Genomic DNA, 19497 nt, shown 5'->3' with positions numbered 1-19497 from the left:
GAAACGAACGGCAACAATTTCAGTCCAAAGGGATTTCTTATTTACTAATCACTACTTCTTTTCCATGCTCTTCCATGCCATTCTGCCACTCACCTTTCTGGGTTAAACCCTTAGTACATACTTCGTCTCCCTCACTGGAAAGAAGGTTAAGGGTCTGGACCACACGCTGCTTTCTTTGTATCACTCTGTGTGTCTCACATCCAGCTCAGGAAGCTCAGTTTTAAGGTTTTAGAGACTAACCCATTCAACAAATGATTTCCTGAGCATACTATATGGCATGGAATAAGCAACAGCATTAGAGAGTTTTATTTAATATTTACCTATCCTTCTCCTCTGCTGTACAGATAAGATAATGCTCGGCGGGTTAAAAGAACTTGTTCAAGGTCAGAGCCTGAGTCAGGGACAGTGGACCTCAATCTTCCCCACAGCAGGGATCGGCAAACTCCGGGGCACAGGCCAAGTCCAGCTCACCGCCTATTTCTGTACAGCCCATACTGTAAGAATGGTTGTTGACCAGCAGCAGTCACTGCTCTACGTCTCTTACACATCACCGTTTCTGGTCCTTCCTTACTGGCTGCTGAGAGGGAAATCAGAGAGGCACTCACAGGCCTGATACAGCATCAAGAATTTAATAACCTCACTCAGGGGAAGCATAAAAAACTAGTAGACCATACAGTTTTCTTATTTCAAACACTCAAATAATAACTACAAAGGTAAATAAAACGAATTTTTGAAAACGGAATCATTTTCCCCAAAAACGTCTGCAACAATTTCAGGAATGTTTTCTCCTCAGTTTCTTGTCGAGGTTAAAGTCACATGCTGCAGTGCACTCTGTCTCTGTGACACCCTCCTGACTGCTGGCTCCACAGCTCTGTGGTCACTGACCACAACTCACCCCTAAAAGCAATAAAGGAACTGCTATCAAGAGACCCGGTGGGGCACCGGGGTGGCTCAGTTGGTTAAGCGTCTAACTCTTGATTGCAGCTCAGGTCATCTCTCGGTTCGTGAGTTTGAGCCCCCGCATAGGGTGCTGCACTAATAAGGTGGAGCCTCCTTGGGATTCTTTCTTCCTGTCTCTCTGCCCCTCCCTCACATGTCCTCCCTCTCTCTCTCTCTCTCTCTCTCTCTCTTTCTCCCCCTCTCTTCTTTCTCTCTCTCAAAAGTAAATATACATTAAAAAAAAATTTTTTTAAAGTGCTGGAAATGTACCCTTTTGGAAAGCACTGAATCAGCCCATAATTGTGTAAATACTCTAAGATGTTAGATACTATTTTATTAAATTTCTATTTTCATATATTGGGTTTTAACTGAGAGATACCTATAAATTTGTTTTGGCCATGACACATTTCTTTGATGTTATCGATGACTCCTGGGCCTTGAGAGCCTCTACCGGACTCCCACCCCATCCTGGTATCTACAGCTTAAAGAGAGAGTATAAACTGAAGTCCATGCCCCGGCTCAGTCAGGACTCAGAGTCTAGCTTCGCTACTCACTAGCCACATGGCGATGTCACTTTGCTGAATATAATCCTCAAACCCTCACCAAGTCCAACTGACTCTACTTCTTAAGTCTTTCTTGAATTCATCCATTTGGTGTTCGGAATAAAATCCTAAATCCTTCACATGACCCATATAAGGAAGGTCTGGCAGGATCTGGCCCAGACAATCTCTCCAACCCTAAACCAGGGCAAATACCCCTTTCGATGGTCCATGGCTACTTGTTCACTTCTGATTCTCCAGTGCCTGGCACATAGCAAGCAGGCAGCAAAGATGTAAAGGAAGGAAGGAAGGAAGGAAGGAAGGAAGGAAGGAAGGAAGGACGGAAGGACAGAAACATTACCTGTATCTTTCAAGGTCATAGAGATGACCTAAAGAGATGAGGTGGGTAAAACTCTTTTACAACTACATGAACATAAACTCTTAATGTTACTATAAGCAACAGGCACAACGTACCCAACGTACTACTAGGATTTAACTAACTGATCTAAATTTCTAGGAACGGTTAAATCTTAGTCAAGCAACCTCAACCTCCATTTTCTTTCTTTCCAAGGGCTAACGACGTCTTGCCCGCTCTGTAGGAAAAAAACCGTATTAGTGTTAATACAGCTCTCAGAGGATTCCCAGAACCTTAGCCTCTCCAGGGTCTGGCCTTCCCTCCTTTAATTTCTCTCCAACACTGGGGGAAAACTGAATTATCAGTCTTAGTCATCGACCACAGCAGTATCTCCAATAGCTCAACGTCAGAAAGCAGAGGGAGATTTCAGAAAGATGAATGCTGGTGATGTAGCACAAAAAGGACAATAATATTTTACAAGCTCACGTGACTTCACAGGGGCAAACATCACTTGCTTTTCATCAAATGGGACTTTGGTGGCAGTGAGAAAATAACTCCTGGACTTGCAGTCTTCCATGTGTCATTTTTACAAAGCGATCTCTTTTTCCCCGTCCCTTAACAGAAGGCCTGGTCCCACATTACATTTCTGTCTCCCAGGCTAGAAACCACTTACCCATGACAGCTACTATCCTAATCCTCCAGTACCAGCCTTGCCCTACATGGGAATTATACCTGCCAATTAACTGCTGCTGCAGGGCTAACAGATTGAGCAGAACCTAGTGAGGGAGGAAGGAGGGAGGGAGGGAAGGAGGGAGGGAGGGAGGGGAGGGGGAGGATGTGCTATACACACTGTTTGTCTAAGCCTAGCAGGGCCGCTGCCCTCAGAGAGGAAATTCGGGCCTGTCTCCCACCACAGATTTCCAAAGTGTCACCATCTTTTAGGGGCAGACCCCCAAATTAGCACTGGTACAAATCCCAATGAGGAGAGAGTTATTGTCACAACACAGTAAAGACCTTTCCGGAATATGAATCAATTTTTTTTTTTTCCCCTTCTCAGATTCACACTCCAGCTTCATTTTTTAAATCCAAACTTAGCATCAGGTCTTTCAGGGAACCAAAAAACAGCTGGCTCTTAAGAATCTATTTCCATAATTCATATTGAACAAAATGCCAGAGTGAAGTAACACACAAGTTAACACTTAAGGATATAAAAAGACACTTAGGTAAGGTCATTTTATTTTTAATCACTGATATTTTACCTCTACTCTTTTTAGCCTCATTCATTTATTCATCAATAAATACTTATTAAGGGCCTACCAAGAGCTAGGCATGGCACCGAGTGCTAGAAATACAGCTGTGAGCAAAACCAAGGCAGTCCCCGTTTCACAGGAGGTGGGACGAGGACAACAAATGAATACAATAAACAAGCCAGGATTTCAGATCAGAAGTGCTGTGAAGGCAGCGTACTGAACAAAGAAGTAAGACAATGAGAGAATGACTCACAGGGCTACCTCAGAGATAGGACAGGTTTCTCTGAGGAGGAAACATCTGAGCTGAGACCTGAATGAGAAGAAACCAGCCATGCAAACAAAGCATTAAGGGCAGAACGTTCTACAAAGGGCACAGAAGTAAAAAGGTCCTGAGGCAGGCATGAGTGGGCCTTTAAGGCATCCTTTGGAACAGCAAATAGAAAGGCCTTTAGACACCTCTTTTCTTAAACTGTATTTTTCAGTCACACCTAAATACCTCATCTCTTAGCTCCCCCTGGAACTTCACCTTTGTTGCTTTGCTAATGCCATTTCAACTGAAAAGCCCTTCTTCCACTTGTCTGATAAAATTCTATGCCTCTTTCAAAGACTATGGACTATAGTAAAAAATCTAAGTGCCTTCAACGTGTCCAGTCTAGGAAGCCTCCCTGACCCTCCTCACTCAAGACCAAGAGCCCCACAGTTCAGTGTTCGGGTCTCGATTGCAACATATAATCCAGAATAATTTTAAAACTCTACAATGATCTTCACACTTTGAAAAATGCTTTCCCAACTCCACTATCCCTCTTAACCTTCATGTCAACACTGTGCAAAAAGTAATCTTAACTCCATTTTACAGGTTAAGCTGAAAAGCTCAGAGAAATTAAGTATTCAGCCTAAAATTACACTCCATGGATACTGTGTCAGGGCCAGCCACACCTGCCACCTTACCTCTTCCTCTTCCTCCTCACCCTCTCTATCAATAATCTGCAGCAGTCTTTTTTTGTCATCATCGGCTTCTTCTGCCACACTCATTTCCTCTTCCCGACCGCGGCTGCGGTCTCGAGTGCCAGCTTGTCTCCGACGCATTTTCAGTTCTTCCTCTTCATCATCCCGGGGACGTTTGGTGCCTCTGTTGGGCTGAAAAAGAGAAAAAAGTAATACAGGATTCCAGAGCTGGAAAAGACACAGAAGGGCCTACATAGCAAATATTCTGAAAGCTTTCAAGAATTCACCGACTGAGGGGCACCTGGGTGGCTCAGTCGGTTAAGCGTCCGACTTCGGCTCAGGTCACGATCTCGTGGCTTGTGAGTTCAAGCCCCACATAGGGCTCTGTGCTGACAGCTCGGAACCTGGAGCCTGCTTCAGATTCTGTCTCCCTCTCTCTCTACCCTTCCCCCGCTTGCGCTCTGCCTCTCTCTCTCTCAAATATAAATAACCATTAAAAAAAATTTTAAAAAAAGTCACCATTTGAAAAGCACCATACAATACGATTTCTCCCACAACATGAAGTAAAGCTCTAAGCGGTCATTTTTCAGACTTTTAATGTTCCATAAATACATGACTGAAATCACCTACAAGGTAGCTGGCTTTTTTCTTTTCTTCACAGAATTTTTTCTAACAGGCAAAGTTTTACCACTTTGCAAAAGTTCCTGTGTATACAGAAATCCCAGGGAACACAGCCACTTTGAGATAGGTTAGGCTCAGCTCACTAGTTATGATACAGTCCCCAACACCAATCCCTTCGCACATGGTTTTTTTTTTTTTTTTTTTTCAATTTATTTTTGGGACAGAGAGAGACAGAGCATGAACCGGGGAGGGGCAGAGAGAGAGGGAGACACAGAATCGGAAACAGGCTCCAGGCTCCGAGCCATCAGCCCAGAGCCTGACGCGGGGCTCGAACTCACGGACTGCGAGATCGTGACCTGGCTGAAGTCGGACGCTTAACCGACTGCGCCACCCAGGCGCCCCCGCACATGGTTTTAATCCACGTCTAAGAAAGACTACAGTCACTCACGAGCAGCTCAAACAGAGAATATTACATACGGAACATCCAAGGGTCTACCGCACTCCGAAGTCCCCGCCTTAGCGAGTAAGGCCCAGATGCAGGATTACCCAAGGTCACAACACCAGCGGCAGCACTGAAAACAGAACTGGCACTTCCTGACTTCTGGTCCAGGGCTCTGTCCACCATACGGTTAGGTCCTCATTTTGCCTTTGATACTGCAGTCCCCGGAGGAGTTCTTAACAGGGACTTTATTACGTTGGAATAAAATGGGGGCACTCCTGAAATGGGCTTCAGAGCCGAGGAGAAACAGCACTGGCACCAGATATCAAATAGCCCACCGTCTCCCACCAGCTCAGCTTACCGCTGATGCAACTTTGGGCATGTCATTTAACCTCTCTAAACCTCAGTTTTCTCTCTGCAAATGACAAATGGAAATGATAACCCTTTTCCCTGTGAACTTCAAAGGATGCTTTTGTGCGTGTGTGTTTTTACCATTTTTTCCCAGCTTCACTGAGATGTAATTGACATGTAACATTGTGTCACAATGTGATTATCTGATTCGTGTGTGTGTGTGTGTGTGTGTGTGTGTGTGTGTATTGCAAAACAATTACCACATAAGTTAGTTAACACCTCCATCACCTCATATAATTACTTTTCAAAAATGATTTTCTTTCTTTCTTTCTTTCTTTCTCTCTCTCTCTCTCTCTTTCTTTCTTTCAGTGGTGAGGACATTTAGGATCTACTCTCTTAGCAACTTTCAAGTATACAATACGGTATGGTTAACTGTAGTCACTCTGCTCCACACTGGATTCCCAGAACTCATTCATAACTGGAAGGCTATACCAAAAGGTGGCAAACTTTAGTGAAAGCATGCTAAACGATAACAGTACTGAACAAATGCAAGACATTATTACTATAAGGTAATCCACATGATTCTGTCGTCCACAACACAAGACATCTGTGTTAGGCTCAATGAGCTTTTCTTTATTGTTAAGATAACTAGCACACCAAACGGGCGCTAGGTGCAACATGGGTTATTACTACCAAAGAAGAAAATGCCACATTTGCTGCCAAGCCGCTAAGCCGTCTGGTGATAAGAGACAAATTTCTACTAAACACATTACACATCTCACCTTGTGACTTCTAATCCACACCGCTACTGAACTCCACTATCCCAGCAGTGCAAAGTCATTCCCCTCTGTATTCACACACCCTGCTGGTTCCACATACCAGGTGTGCCAGTAAGTCTGAGCATATGACACTGCTTAGCAAACTCACGTTAGACATTTTGGTTTGTGGGTTACCACCCGCTATTTTTCACTCTGTTCCTAGCCTCCGTGAGAGAGATTATAATTTCACATGATAACATTCTATTTCCATAAATACAAAAATTACAAAAATCTATTGTCATCATTACTGGTCTACACTAAGAAAATCAGCAGAGAAAGAAGAAAGAAATCAATATGCCAGTTACCAGGGAGCACAAGAAAAAGGGGGCGGTGGTTTTCAAGTGAGAAAGGAAGGAAAGGTAGCTTGATCCTAAAGGAGGGCAGGCTTCAAACCAGAAATGTGTGGCTCCCCAGCAGGTAAGGAACTTCATCCCCCTGGGAACACTAATTCTTTCAGGCTCATAACGCGAGCCCTGCTGCGATTCTGATTAGCGCGAGCCTGCCGCAGCAGTCAAATCAAAGCATGAGCTCCATAGTTCTCCACGGAAAGGAGGTTTCTGGATGGTGCATCTCTGAGGGCAGAGAGAAAAGGCAGTGGACCACAATTCAAAGGAGAAAGCTAAATACCTCCCCCCGCCACCCCCCCCCACCCCGGCCTCCCTGGTTAAGAAACGTAAAACTGAGAGAACACCAGCAATGTCTCTCTGGAACACACCTTCCGATCTACTTTTTTAAAACAAACATTTCAGACGTAGGGGAGGAGTTCCACTTTTACCTCTAATCATTTCCACTGAAATAGCATTCTCCTTCTGCAGAACTTAAAGCACCTATTTTAATCTCCACCACATCTCTGGGGAAGAGAAGTAGGTTAACAGTTCTATTTTATAAGCGAGGGAGACGGGATGCCTGAGATCCTTCAATAAACTCTTGCAAAGACAACCTGGCCCCTTCTCAAAGGTGAACCTGATCTCTGCAAAGTTTGCTAATCTACCGTGATTCCAAGACCCTAACTGAGACAGGTCTGAGGGAACGTTCAGTCGAGAACATATACCCATAGATAAAGTCATGGCCACGTTAGAAAAGTATTTGTTAAACCATTCATTCAACAAATAATGTATTAAGGAACTGCAAGGCTTGAAGGGCCCTCAAGTAATAAGCTGGCCCAGTGGCAGTCCCAGGCTTCCATCTGGGTCATGTCTAAATGGGGACACAGGGACAGACAGGGCCAGTATGGATTCTTGAGACAAGAACAGCTTTGTTCATCTTTAGGAATAGTTTAAGCAGAACACCCCTAAGGGGGCAAAATTCAGGTTCAATGACTGTTTCTACAATTCCCTTCCCCGTCACACAGGGCATTCAGCTTGAGTTTCTCTTGTGACAGCTCTCCAGCAGAGCAGGGCAGAACCCGTTAGGATGCTCTGACATGGCTCTTTCACCAACATTATCAGCTCCCACCTCCAAAAGATAGGTAAGCCATTCGGGGGCACCTGGGTGGCTCAGTCGGTTGGGCGTCCAACTCTAGGTTTCAGCTCAGGTCACGATCTTGCAGTTTGTGAGCTCAAGCCCCACACTGGGCTCTGCACTGGCAGTACAGAGCCTACTTGGGATTCTTTCTCCCCCTCTCTCTCTGCCCCTCCCCTGCTCACTCTCTCTGTCTCTCTCAAAATAAACAAACTTAAAAAAAAAAATTTGTTTTTCTCAACTCTCAACTGTCTCTTTTTCAGACACGAACACTCCAAAGGGTGAAGTTTCTACTCATCTCTGAAATTTGACTACTCAGAATAAAGGTTTAGATTCATTTCTTTAACAAATATTTATTAAATGCCAACTATGTATAAGGCCTGTGCTGGCAACTGGGGACCTGAGTGTGAATAAGATAAATCCTGCTTTGTCGTCTAGGGGGCGTAACAGTCCAGGACGTAGCTGCCCAATCAAAATGTAATGCAAGCTATAAATGTAATTTTAAATTTTTTAGGGGATGCATTTTAAAAAGTAAAAAGAAGCAGGTGGCTTTAAATTTAATGTTTTTCAACAGAATATATTAAACATATTATCATTTCAACGTATAATCAATATTAAAAAATTACTAATGCAATATTTTACATTTTTTTCATACTCAGTAAGTCTCTGGAGTTTGGTAGACTACTTTACATTTACAGCGTGTCTCAGCACAGATCCAGCTCCATTTCATGTACCTATGAGCCAGATACAGCTAGCGGCTACTAGACTGGCTACCACACATCTAGAGGATTTTCATCCTAGGGATTCCTATTCCCTGAGAAAGCCAAAATGGAACTGTCCTTCCAGCAACACTGCATAAAATATGGACTCACAAAAAGCTGAAGTCTTATTTGTGAAAGGTTGCCCCCCCCCCCAAAAATTATGAAGCTAACAACACACTGACCTAGAAATAAAGATCTACATTTACCAATATTCACTACCGAGAGGGTGATCAGTTATGCAAGACAAAACAGGAATATGTAAGTGGAGAAGAATCTCAGGGCTGTCAAACTGATTCCACTACGGAAGAGCCAAAGGCCTCTGGATTCAGGAAGGGAATGTAACACTCCCAGCCTGTCAGAGGGGTCAACAGCTCAGGCTGGAGCTCTCCTTGCAGCTTACAAAACCAATCCCAAAAGGATTAAGCCATTCTTACCAGTCACCTTCGGAGATTAATCTGTTGTGGAATCTGAAAGGTGTTTGGGATCCCTCAAGATGAAGGAATGACAAAAGAAACTATTCTTCATCAAGTCATTGCTTTGTTTTCTGTTGCCCACAAGACTAGAGAAAAAAATGATTATGTATATATATATATATATGTGTGTATATATATATATACACACACATATATATATAAAAGATGCTTTTACTTTCTGAAAAACCTTGAAGCCTATTATGTGTGTGCATGTGTGATGGATGACTTATATATCTATCCCCCTGGAAGCAGAAATCAAGACATCTCCATGAAAGCTTTGAAAGAGTTAAAAAATTAAATAAGTAATCTGCCTAGGAATACTCCCTGCATACCCAGACAATATCCAACCTAAGCTTTTGGTTTCATTTTTCCCTCTCTCCCTCTCTCTCTCTCTCTCTTTTTTTTTTTTTAATTAAAAAGCAGTGAGAAGCTGTAGCTATAATGAGGAGCTGTGGGAAAATGCAGTTATATTGGGCTCAAAGTAATGTACCATAGGAAGAGGCTACATCACCAGAACGAAGCCTAAATTAAAACTCCACTATGAAACCAACTCCATTTCCTCTGAGCATGCAATCTATATTATCGCATTTATGGTCTTGTCTCGACCTCAATTAGACTTGGGGGTGGGGGGGAAGAAAGGGGACTTCTATAATAAGCAATAATGGCATCATTATGATAAATTATGAAAACACACAGTGCAATTATTAATGTGAAGAGCACATCTATACCAGGATATAACGGTGGAGATGTGTACTGTGGGGGGCGGAGGGGACGTCTAAGTGCGTTCAATATTGTAAGTTACCTCGCTTAGAAAGGGGGTGATTTTCATAAAAATGTACTATCATGTTAATGGGAGAAAAAAATACGTTCAATTCTATTAAAAATGGAAAACGTCAAAGGAAATCTTCTATAACCTTATAATAAAGCAGGAATTTATAAACCAGGACTTTTTCACCTAGCACCAAGAAGCTCAGGTAACTTCGGAAAAGGGCCTTCCAAGTAGGGACATCAAGTACTATTTCCTAAGTATCAAACAATGGTATAAAGACTCAGAAATCTGAGCTCAAAGGGATAATCTAGTTTATCCCTCTCTTTATAGAAATAGGGAAATCTGAGCCTAGTGACTTTAAGCAATTTGTCTGCGATGGGCAATAATACAAGGCTTCTAATTCCCAATTTAGTGTTTTTCCTACTTTGCAACACTAACTAGTCATTGTTAACCTGTTTGCAATGGTGATATCCTATACAGAGAATGAGCTTTGGAGTCAAATTTTCCTAAACTCAAAGCCTAGACCCTCTGCTTAGTTAGCAGCCCTGGAAAGTAACTTATACTCTCTCTAAGCCTGAGTCTTCTCGCTCTATAAGCTAGGAACAATGACCACTTTCACACATTTAGGTATAAATGTATATATATGTATGTAAGTACATGAAGGCCAATGTTCTAGAGTGCCCAGCAGAGTCTGGCTCATAGAAGACACTACATGTAGCTTCCCACCGCTCTTTTACACAACTGATTTCAAAAATCAAAGAACCTCAAGGTTGGAAAGGGAGGTTACCACTAATAGGTTCTAACAGGAGGATCCTTTTTTTAATGCCAATATATGACAGGCCCCACCCCCTGCCATACCTTTTAATACCCAATGATTGAGAAAGGACACAATGACAACAAATACGTTACTATCTATTTGGTAATACTTTTCACTGAATTTGTGTTTTTTAACTCCTACATTTATGAGACAGAGAGCGAGCGAGAGATGGATTAATTTTGAGAGATTTGAGATTCACTCTACAGAAAATGCCTGTTTATACCTGTCTGGATTCACAGCCTCCTGCAGTAATTCTGAGGAGCTAGAGACACCCAGGCTTTAGGAAGCCCTGATCTAACCCAATCATCTATCTGAGATTTGAACCCCCTTTAAAACATGTCTGCTGGGCATCGGCTGGGGCTTTCCTAACACTTCCGGTGACCAGAAACTTACCTCCTCCCCAAGTCGTGCCCCTTCCCTCTTTGGATCACTCAGAGAGTTTGTTAAATTGAGGAGAAACCTTTCAATTTACAATTTTCTTCCTTGGTCCCGAATCTTTCCCTCTCTCTTTTTTCTCCTAATCTTTCTAAAGCAATATAAACATGATTATAGTCTCACTCTCACATTAAAAAAACAATCTTCAGGTTATTTCAAGACAGTAATCCTGTCTCTTTCTTTCTCTATCATTGCCTTTTCTTTTTCAGAATAAACACTTTTAATATGGGGGGGGGGGAGTGTGCAACACAGGGGAGAAAGGTAGGTATATATACACAATTAAATTCCTTCTTGCCGTTATTCTGAGGTTTCATAATTTTAAAGCTTTCTGATACCTCTTAAGGTAATTGGACATATGGAATGTCACAAACCCAAGCTTGTGGACGGATTGGTATAACCGATTTGAAATGCTCAGAAATCATCTGTTGTTGACCTCGCCTGATTACATTTTGTCAGAATAAAAGGGAGTTTTCAAACATTCTTTTTTACCAGATGGTAGTGAGTGGCCTGACCCAGAAGTTACAGATGAGCTGCAGTAATGAGTTTTCCCTTCCTTTTGCTGGCTGCACATTCACTGGTGACATTTTACAACTAGGACTTCTGGCTCAATCAATATTTGCAGGCATGAAACCTGCCAAAGTTAACATCAGGACTCCCTTGCAAATTTGCTTAAGGCACCAGAACTGTAAAAGCTCACAATCTCTAATTCTGCAACTACCATCAGCCAAAATTCATAATCAGGGATCAAAGCCATCAGGGACAGAAAATTCTACCTACCTCAAAGGGTCGCTGTGATGACTAAAACAGCTTATGAAAAGGTTGTATGTAAACTATAAAGTGGTATACCAACAAGGGGTTGTCATATTTTTAAGAAATGTCTGAGAAATATTCCAATTATTCCTATACAATTACATATTATGGCTTTAAAAGACTTGAAGCTTTAAAAAAATGTAATGAGTCATGGCAATTTACTACCTTTTTTTCTGGGAGAAAAAACAAGTACCAAACACTAAAAATCTCAAAGCAAAGTTATTGCAAATATAAAATAGAACTCTCATTTACTTAATTCACACACACACACAAATTACAGGTACTGAGAACACAATAATTATGGAGAACATGGGTTTTAACAATGCCCACAAGGAGTGGGGAAAAAACCAATGTATCAAAAATTAAAATCACCAACACTCTCACTTAAGATCTGTAATCTGATTGGCCGACAAGTAATATGGTTGTGATTTATGATTTAAATCACTAGTCATTAAGACTCTACTTAATCAATTCTTCCTACCAAAAAAAGTCTTACTTCTTGTTAAAGCCTGAATGTGTATATATATATATCCATCTCACCTCCAAAGGGTGTGTAGATTTCTTTTTTAAAAGTACAAACCATACTTTAGCATCCATGATTTACTTTGACATCTTCTCTGATTAATTCTGCAGCTGCATCAGAAAGCTGAATGTTGATTCAGTTTCTTTATTTATCAAGGCTAACAAAGGCGGATACTTGTAAAACCATTGGAAGGCAAGCCACCTCCATTTTAGCAGACTTATCATGAATGTTTTTTCAGTTACACCAGAACCATCATCATTCATTCATTCACTCAGGAAGTGTTTACTAAGCCAACAGAACCTGAACATCACTCTATTAGGTACTAGAGGGAATATTAGACATCACTCCAACAACAATAACAACATAACTGCACTGATCTAAAAGAAGTAGCATAGTACAATGCAAAGAGCAGCAAACCAATAAGCAGAAAAATCTAGGTTCTTGTGAAGCACTCAAGAGTCATACGACCTTAGATAAAAATGCTCTGCCCTTACTCTGCTACCTCACAGGATTGTCTTTAGTAAGGGAGAGTAAGATTAAATGAGACAAAGATACAGCACTTTGAAAAGAAAACAGAACCTAAGATTCAATTTCTCTTAATGACTGCTAATGCAAAGTCCTACACATACAACAGACTTTTATAATTACTTAACATCAGCTTCTGACAAAGAATAGCATTGCAATTATGATCACAAAAGAAAAAATACTGAGGAGCCCACAGGCATATAAAAAGGGACCCAATGTCACTAGAAATCAGAAAAATCGTAAAATAGCATCAGATTGGCCACAAATGAAAAAATTAAAATATAGCAATGTGTTGGTGAAGAGGTGAAGAACCAGGATCTGTTAAAACTTACTGACAGGAGTGTAAAAATGAGTATAGAACTACCTGGTGATACCTAATAACACCGAAAATACATATGTTCTGACTACCCCAGCAATTCTACTCCTAGGTATATATACATTACAGGAATTTTCAGACATATGCACAAGGAGATAAAGAATGTTCACTGGAACATATTTGTAATAAGAAAAAGGAAAAGAAAATTTCAGCAATTACTGGTTGTACACGTAAGTAGTAATAATTTTAAAAATGTGTGGGAATAGTAATCACCAAATTGAGGATAGTGACTGCTTCTAAAAAGGGTAATAAAGAAATTGGATTAGGGAGAGGCCACAATGAAATGGAATTACGTAGAGAAGGGTAAACATACAGGAGACTTCAATTGTATTTATAAAATTTTATTTCTTAAAAAAAAATCTTAAGTAAATTTGGCAAAATGGTATGGTTATGCATATGCTTAGAGGAAAAAAAACGGGGACCCCTAGAAGCTAGCAGGGAATCATTCAGAACAAGTCACACCCAACTGGTTACAGTTCTCAGAGTTTACTAAGGTTAAGGGTTTACAACACATACTGGGTATTTTTATCTCAACAAGATCCTTCGCAAAGTTACTCAAGCGGGCAGATAGAGAAATGTGGGCAATTGGCAGTACAGATAGGTAGAACCATAACTGTTTGAACCAAAAGAGTATAAGCACCATGGAGTCCTTTGCTTAAATTCAAAATGGCAAATATGTAAACTCCCTCCCAGGGGAAATGTGACTTAAAAGCAATTCATTCAGAAAAGAGCTGATGACTTCAGTAAATCTCAGGATTCAGTGAATCAACAAGATGACCAACTTTAAATTTTTTTAAGTTAATGCATATTAAGGTCACCTAATTAGAAGCATAACATCCCATGTGGCTATAGTCCCACAGCACTGAATTAGCCACCGCACTTTAAAAAGAGGCATTAAATCTAGACAATGCCTGAGCAGGATAGTACATGCTCTGGAAACCCTGCTATAGGAAAAACTAATATGGGAATCAGAGAAGATTCAGGGAGGGACCCCGGAGTCACCTCAGGCTATTCAAACCATGCCCTAGAAAGGGGTAAATACATACAGCTACATCATGAATAGCAGATCACGTTCCTTTCCTCCTTCATTATGACTAGAGAAATCCTACTCAGCCTTAAGCTCCAGCTCAAAGGTCACCTTCTCTAAGAGTCTTCCAAAAACTCCAGTAAGACCTCTGGGCTTCCTCAGCAGTGTATCAAATCATACCTCTATCAGCACACAACCATGCATTAATAAATCTCCATCTCCTCTACAATGCATATGCTAGGTCCTCAAGAGCAGGAATGCTGGGATCTGACCCTTGCCTCTCAGTGCAAACACCTCTCAGCACCCAACAGTGCCCAACACCAGAGTAGGCACTTAACCCACGTTACTAAATCAGCAGGAGATGAGGGGGAAAGGACAGCTAAACCAATGAACTACCCAGGAATCATAACTTACTATTAGCAAATGTATATAACGTATACATATTCTCAGAGTTCCTTGGATCGTTACGGTGACTGCAGCCAGCCAGAATTCATACACACCTATATATTTGATCATTTTATGCCATTCTGGGTTATATTTTATGTATCCCTTAGTAAATTCTCTAACCGTGGCACCAGGTGATATAATGGGTAATAGTAAAATTCAGATTCAAAGAATATCAGTACAACCTCCTAATTTACAGATGAATAAACTAAGACTCAAGGACGTGACAGGAGTTGAGCCTGGAGCCAAGGACAGAGGAGGATCTGAAATCTCTCACTTTTGCAGGAGCTGTACACACAACCTCCAGACCCCTTTCCTTAGTCACAACCTCAGCAACTATCATCTTAAATGTATAATTTGTATCGTCTGTCCCTGCCGTCGTCATCTTTCAACTGACATTAAAATCCCTTCTGCGACTTTTCTGCCCATGCCTTTCACCAGGAAAGCTCTCTTCTGTAGCTCCTTGCCCATTTGTAAAAGCTTAGTGCCATCTGTCTATATGGAGATTTCAGGAAGAACTTCCTCCCCCAGACCATTTGGATAACCCGCCCACTCCTAAATAACAAATTAATATGGCAATGCTGTTTTAAATTATTTATAGTTTTAAACCAAAGCTCAGATACAATAAATTCACTTTATTATTTGGGGTGGCACAAAGGTTAGCTACTTTGGAAGTGCTTGTCGCAGAGGTTGGGGAGAGGCGGAGTATTCATTCGGCAGCCAGCAGACCCACAGAGTGGTTTTGCAAGTAATATGGCACACCTGTTATGTGTAATTATGCTGACAGAGACGATTCCAGCCAGTAGAATATTGCCTCTAGCAATGGACAATTTCATTAAGACTAAAGTGGGGCAAGGAAATCTTTAATTACTTTTTCTCTAAGCTGCCTCTGAGGTCATTGCCAAGACTCCAAACTTCATTCCTCTTCCAAACAGAAAGAGTGGTTCGGGAGAAAGGATGTATACCACAGGAAGACAGATAGGAAGGAAAAGAGGAAAGTGAAGATGTTTTGAGAAAATGGGACGGGGAAGAGAGATGAATAACCCGGGACTGAATTAGTGAGAACCAGATCATAAGGGAGAAATGAATAATTTTACTCATTTACGTAACCTAGGTCTTTCACAGTTGCTCATTAATTCCTTACCGGTTCTGACATGGTTTTGATCTTAGAAGCCTAGGACATTAACTATCATCACTTTTCTTTAAAGGTTAAAACTTATCCACATAAGTCTGTTACAGAACAGCTGACACATTTATTTCAAGGAAGACACAACTCACATGAAACTCTACCCTGAGTATCCTGTTAAAGAGAATATCTTTCAACATTATGGGTAATACTTTAAAGTCTGAAAACATAGCATCATTATAGAATATACTTTCTTTCTAGGGCCGATTTACCCCTTTCAGCTTGAATGAAGTATCTGGTGTTATGGCCTCAATACATGCCTGTTGATGAGCCCATCAAAAACAATGAAAAGAGATGGTTTCATGTCTACTCTTGTCTAAGATGCACTTTATTTTCCTCAACTCAAAGGTTTTACTATTTCTACAGGCTTTAGAAACCACTAAAGTTAGCAAAACACCTCTGTTCCCCATAAAGACAAGTACGGTGAGTGAGTTATTCTCAGAGTCAGAAATAGTGTCTCCACCCAGAAAACAGAACACTGACCACGTGGCCACATGGAATATGATCGAAAGGAATTCTGTGGGAGCCTGGGTAAATGCCTCTTGCCCCCTACAAATTCCTCCTACAGGCTCTATCCCCAGCTCCACGACTCTCTCTCAGGGAGGCTATAAAATGGCTTTAAAGTGATCTTAAGCTAAAAACTGTTCACTTCGAGAACATTTTAGGACACTCAATTTCCTAGCAGTAGCATCTAGTAGACAGAGCAGATAAGGCGAAACGCTTATTTTGCTGGGCAGGAAGGGACTCTACCAAAGATTAAGATAATTAATTAACTGTCTTATACAGAAACATAAATAAAAGAATAAAATAATGTGAACCATCTCTCCCCTTTTTAAAGTTTTCTTTGAAGCTTGGCAGGCTTATGGTATCAAAAATAAAAAACCCTAAGAATTGGCTGCCTTAGAAAAAGGTACCTTAAAACAGTGCAAAGGCCACTGTTTTTTGCATAGTGCAAAGACATTATTACATGTTACAGGAGCTTTACTCTCTGAGAAAGGAAAGTGAATTTTCATAAGCAAGTTTCCTCTGTGGGTGAATCTCTAGTCAGTTCCGACCAGCTCAGAGAGAGCCATCAAGGCTAGCCATTAGCTGTCAATTTAGAACGACTCCAGAAAGCCAGTCCCCGAGCTCCACCGATACCTCCTCGACAACCTCTTAATCTTGTTTATAACACCTGTGTTAAAGCAGCCTGACATCAATCCAACTCGTCTCAGGCTGCAATTACTTAGAAACTTGAGAATCCTGGCGAACATACCAAAAAACACAGAGAAACACTGGCCGAAAAACCCTGCACATAAGGGAATTCAGCCACCTCCTTTAAACAAAGCCGTGTCAGTAAGCCGGGACGGGCCTGAATAGGCAAAGTCAGATATAAATCTCACAAATCGCTTCTTGGGAGGCACTGAGGTCAGAGAATCTTAGGGTTTAAAGAAACCATAAAGAATTCCTCTACAGGGGCACCGGGGTGGCTCAGTCGGTTAAGCGTCCGACTTTGGCTCAGGTCATGATCTCGCAGTCCCTGAGTTCAAGCCCCGTGTCCGGCTCCGTGCTGACAGCTCAGAGCCTGGAGCCTGCTTTGGATTCTGTGTCTCCCTCTCTCTCTCTGCCCCTCCCTGGCTCACACTGTCTCTCTCTCCCTCAAAAATAAATAATAAAGCATTAGATAATTTTTTTTTAAAAAAGGGGGGGAGAATAGTACAGTAAGAAGAAAATGGACTTTACTAGTAGACATCAAAGTCTGTTATTACACTGTGACCCTGAGCATATCACAGTCTCATCCCTAGAAAAAGCCCTCATACTGAGGACGTGCCTAACCCAGAAAAAGTAGTTAATAAATAAGAAAAAAAAAAAAAAATGAAAATGGGTATACCAGGTACAATCAACATGAAATAAAAACCGATCTTGTTGTATTATCTCTTTGTGCCTAGAAGGTTGGGTAAAGAGAAAACAGCAATTATGGCCCACAGTAGACCAGCAGCAAATCTTTGGCAAATAAAGAGATCAATCCATTTCTTGCTTTGGAGTCAGAGGCAACTCCAGTCTTAAAAAAAAAAAAAAAAAAAAGCCAGTCAACTCTCAGGCTACACTGTAAGAATCGGGCTTTTTTTGAAGTTTGTTTATTTATTTGTTTTGAGAGGGTAGGGAAGTGGCAGAGAGAGAGGAGAGGGACAAAATCCCAAGCAAGCTGTGTTGTCAGTGCAGAGCTTGATGTGGGGCTCAAACCCACAAACCGTAAAGTCATGACCTAAGCCAATATCAATAGCCAGACACTTAACTGACTGAGCCACCCAGGCGCCCCAAGAATCGGGCTTTTATGAAGATCATCTATTGTTTTTAAGGCAATGATAGGGCCACTGTCATCCACAGACAAAGCTTAATCCACTCTCCACTGAGAAAGAAGAGACAAGAAAGAGCAGGCAACTGTGGAGGTGCTAAGTCTCAACATAAAAAGACACCTGGAAGAGAACCAAATTCGGCCACCAATCATTGATTCACTACTTCATTCGTTCATTCATCTCTCATTCTTTCCTTTATTCAAAGTCGAGAGACATTTATTGAGCATCTACTACACAGCATGCCCTGATCTGGTCACTGCCCTCGAGGAGCTCAAAGTCCAATGGGAAGAAAGACATATAACCAAGTAATGTCAATACAGAATTGCTGGGAAAGGCAGTCTCCTGCACGCAGTATTTCCAGCCCCACTCAGCTGTGTAAGAATGGCCTCAGGCCTGGAACACTTCCTTACCGAGAGATAAGGAGCCCATACAGCTCGTGCCAGGCTTATCACCTTGTGTGGCAATACCATTCTCTGTTTCATGCTCCACGAGTGTTCCCACGCTCTGCTTAAGCATGTACGTCAGTGCCCTCAGGCACACCACTAGCTTTCGGGTCGGGGTCCTTCTGTTGCAGGAGAGGGCTGCAGGCAGGCCAACTGCCCTGCACCAGCTTCAGAGGAAGGGGGAGGGCCCCACTAGCCACGAGGGACAGACATGCATTCCAGGGGCTGATCTTGCTTTGTCTCTTCTCTGTGTGAGTAAAGCATCATTCCTTCCAGTAGTTAACTGTGTGCTGCTTTCACTGGCAACTCCAAAACCAAGATGCAATGGGCAGAAGTGTCTGGAGTCTTCCCCTGGATTGGTAACCCCTACAGTGTTCCGCTCTCCTGGGTTTGATAACCAGTGTATGGTGCTCTGTTGGGTAACAATGATACACACGATAGACTCAAGGCAGGTATGAGATTGGGGGATGGATGGTAGCATTCTGCTACATTCTGTTTTCTCAGGATTTCTTGGTTTTCAGCTACCTTCATCCCCCAGAGCCCTCTGTTAGGAAAAAGATTCTGCCATCTACTTCCTCGTGTCTTTGGGCAAGTTACTAAACTTCTGTGAACTTCCTTTCTTCATCAATAAAATGGGAATAAGAATACTGATTCCCCAGGGTTGCTTTTAGGATGAAATGGAATGACACACAGAAATCAAATAGCACGATGCCGAGCTCTTAGTGGGCCGGCAGTTCCTTGCCCTTTGGTCTTTTTCTTTTGGTGTGGTGGCACAGGGAGGAGAAAACAAATATTCTTATATTTCACTAGAAGTATGACAATTTCTAAAAGCTCCTTTATGAGTCGCTTTTCAT

General features: G+C 41.7%; 1 protein-coding gene across 1 annotated transcript in view; it reads right to left on the bottom strand.

Moving 5' to 3' along the window:
* CTNNBL1 (catenin beta like 1) overlaps positions 1-19497 on the bottom strand; it is a 162928-nt gene that overhangs the window by 128949 nt on the left and 14482 nt on the right. The window contains exon 2 of the mRNA XM_060617361.3: positions 4032-4220. Coding sequence (XP_060473344.1) covers positions 4032-4220 — 189 coding nt within the window. The remainder of the gene's footprint in view (positions 1-4031; positions 4221-19497) is intronic.

Source organism: Panthera onca, chromosome A3 (genome assembly GCF_046562875.1).
Source record: "Panthera onca isolate mPanOnc1 chromosome A3, mPanOnc1 haplotype 2, whole genome shotgun sequence".
Classification (NCBI taxonomy): domain Eukaryota; kingdom Metazoa; phylum Chordata; class Mammalia; order Carnivora; family Felidae; genus Panthera; species Panthera onca.
The sequence above is the reverse complement of the archived record's forward strand: the minus strand, read 5'-3'. Positions and strand labels throughout refer to the sequence as shown.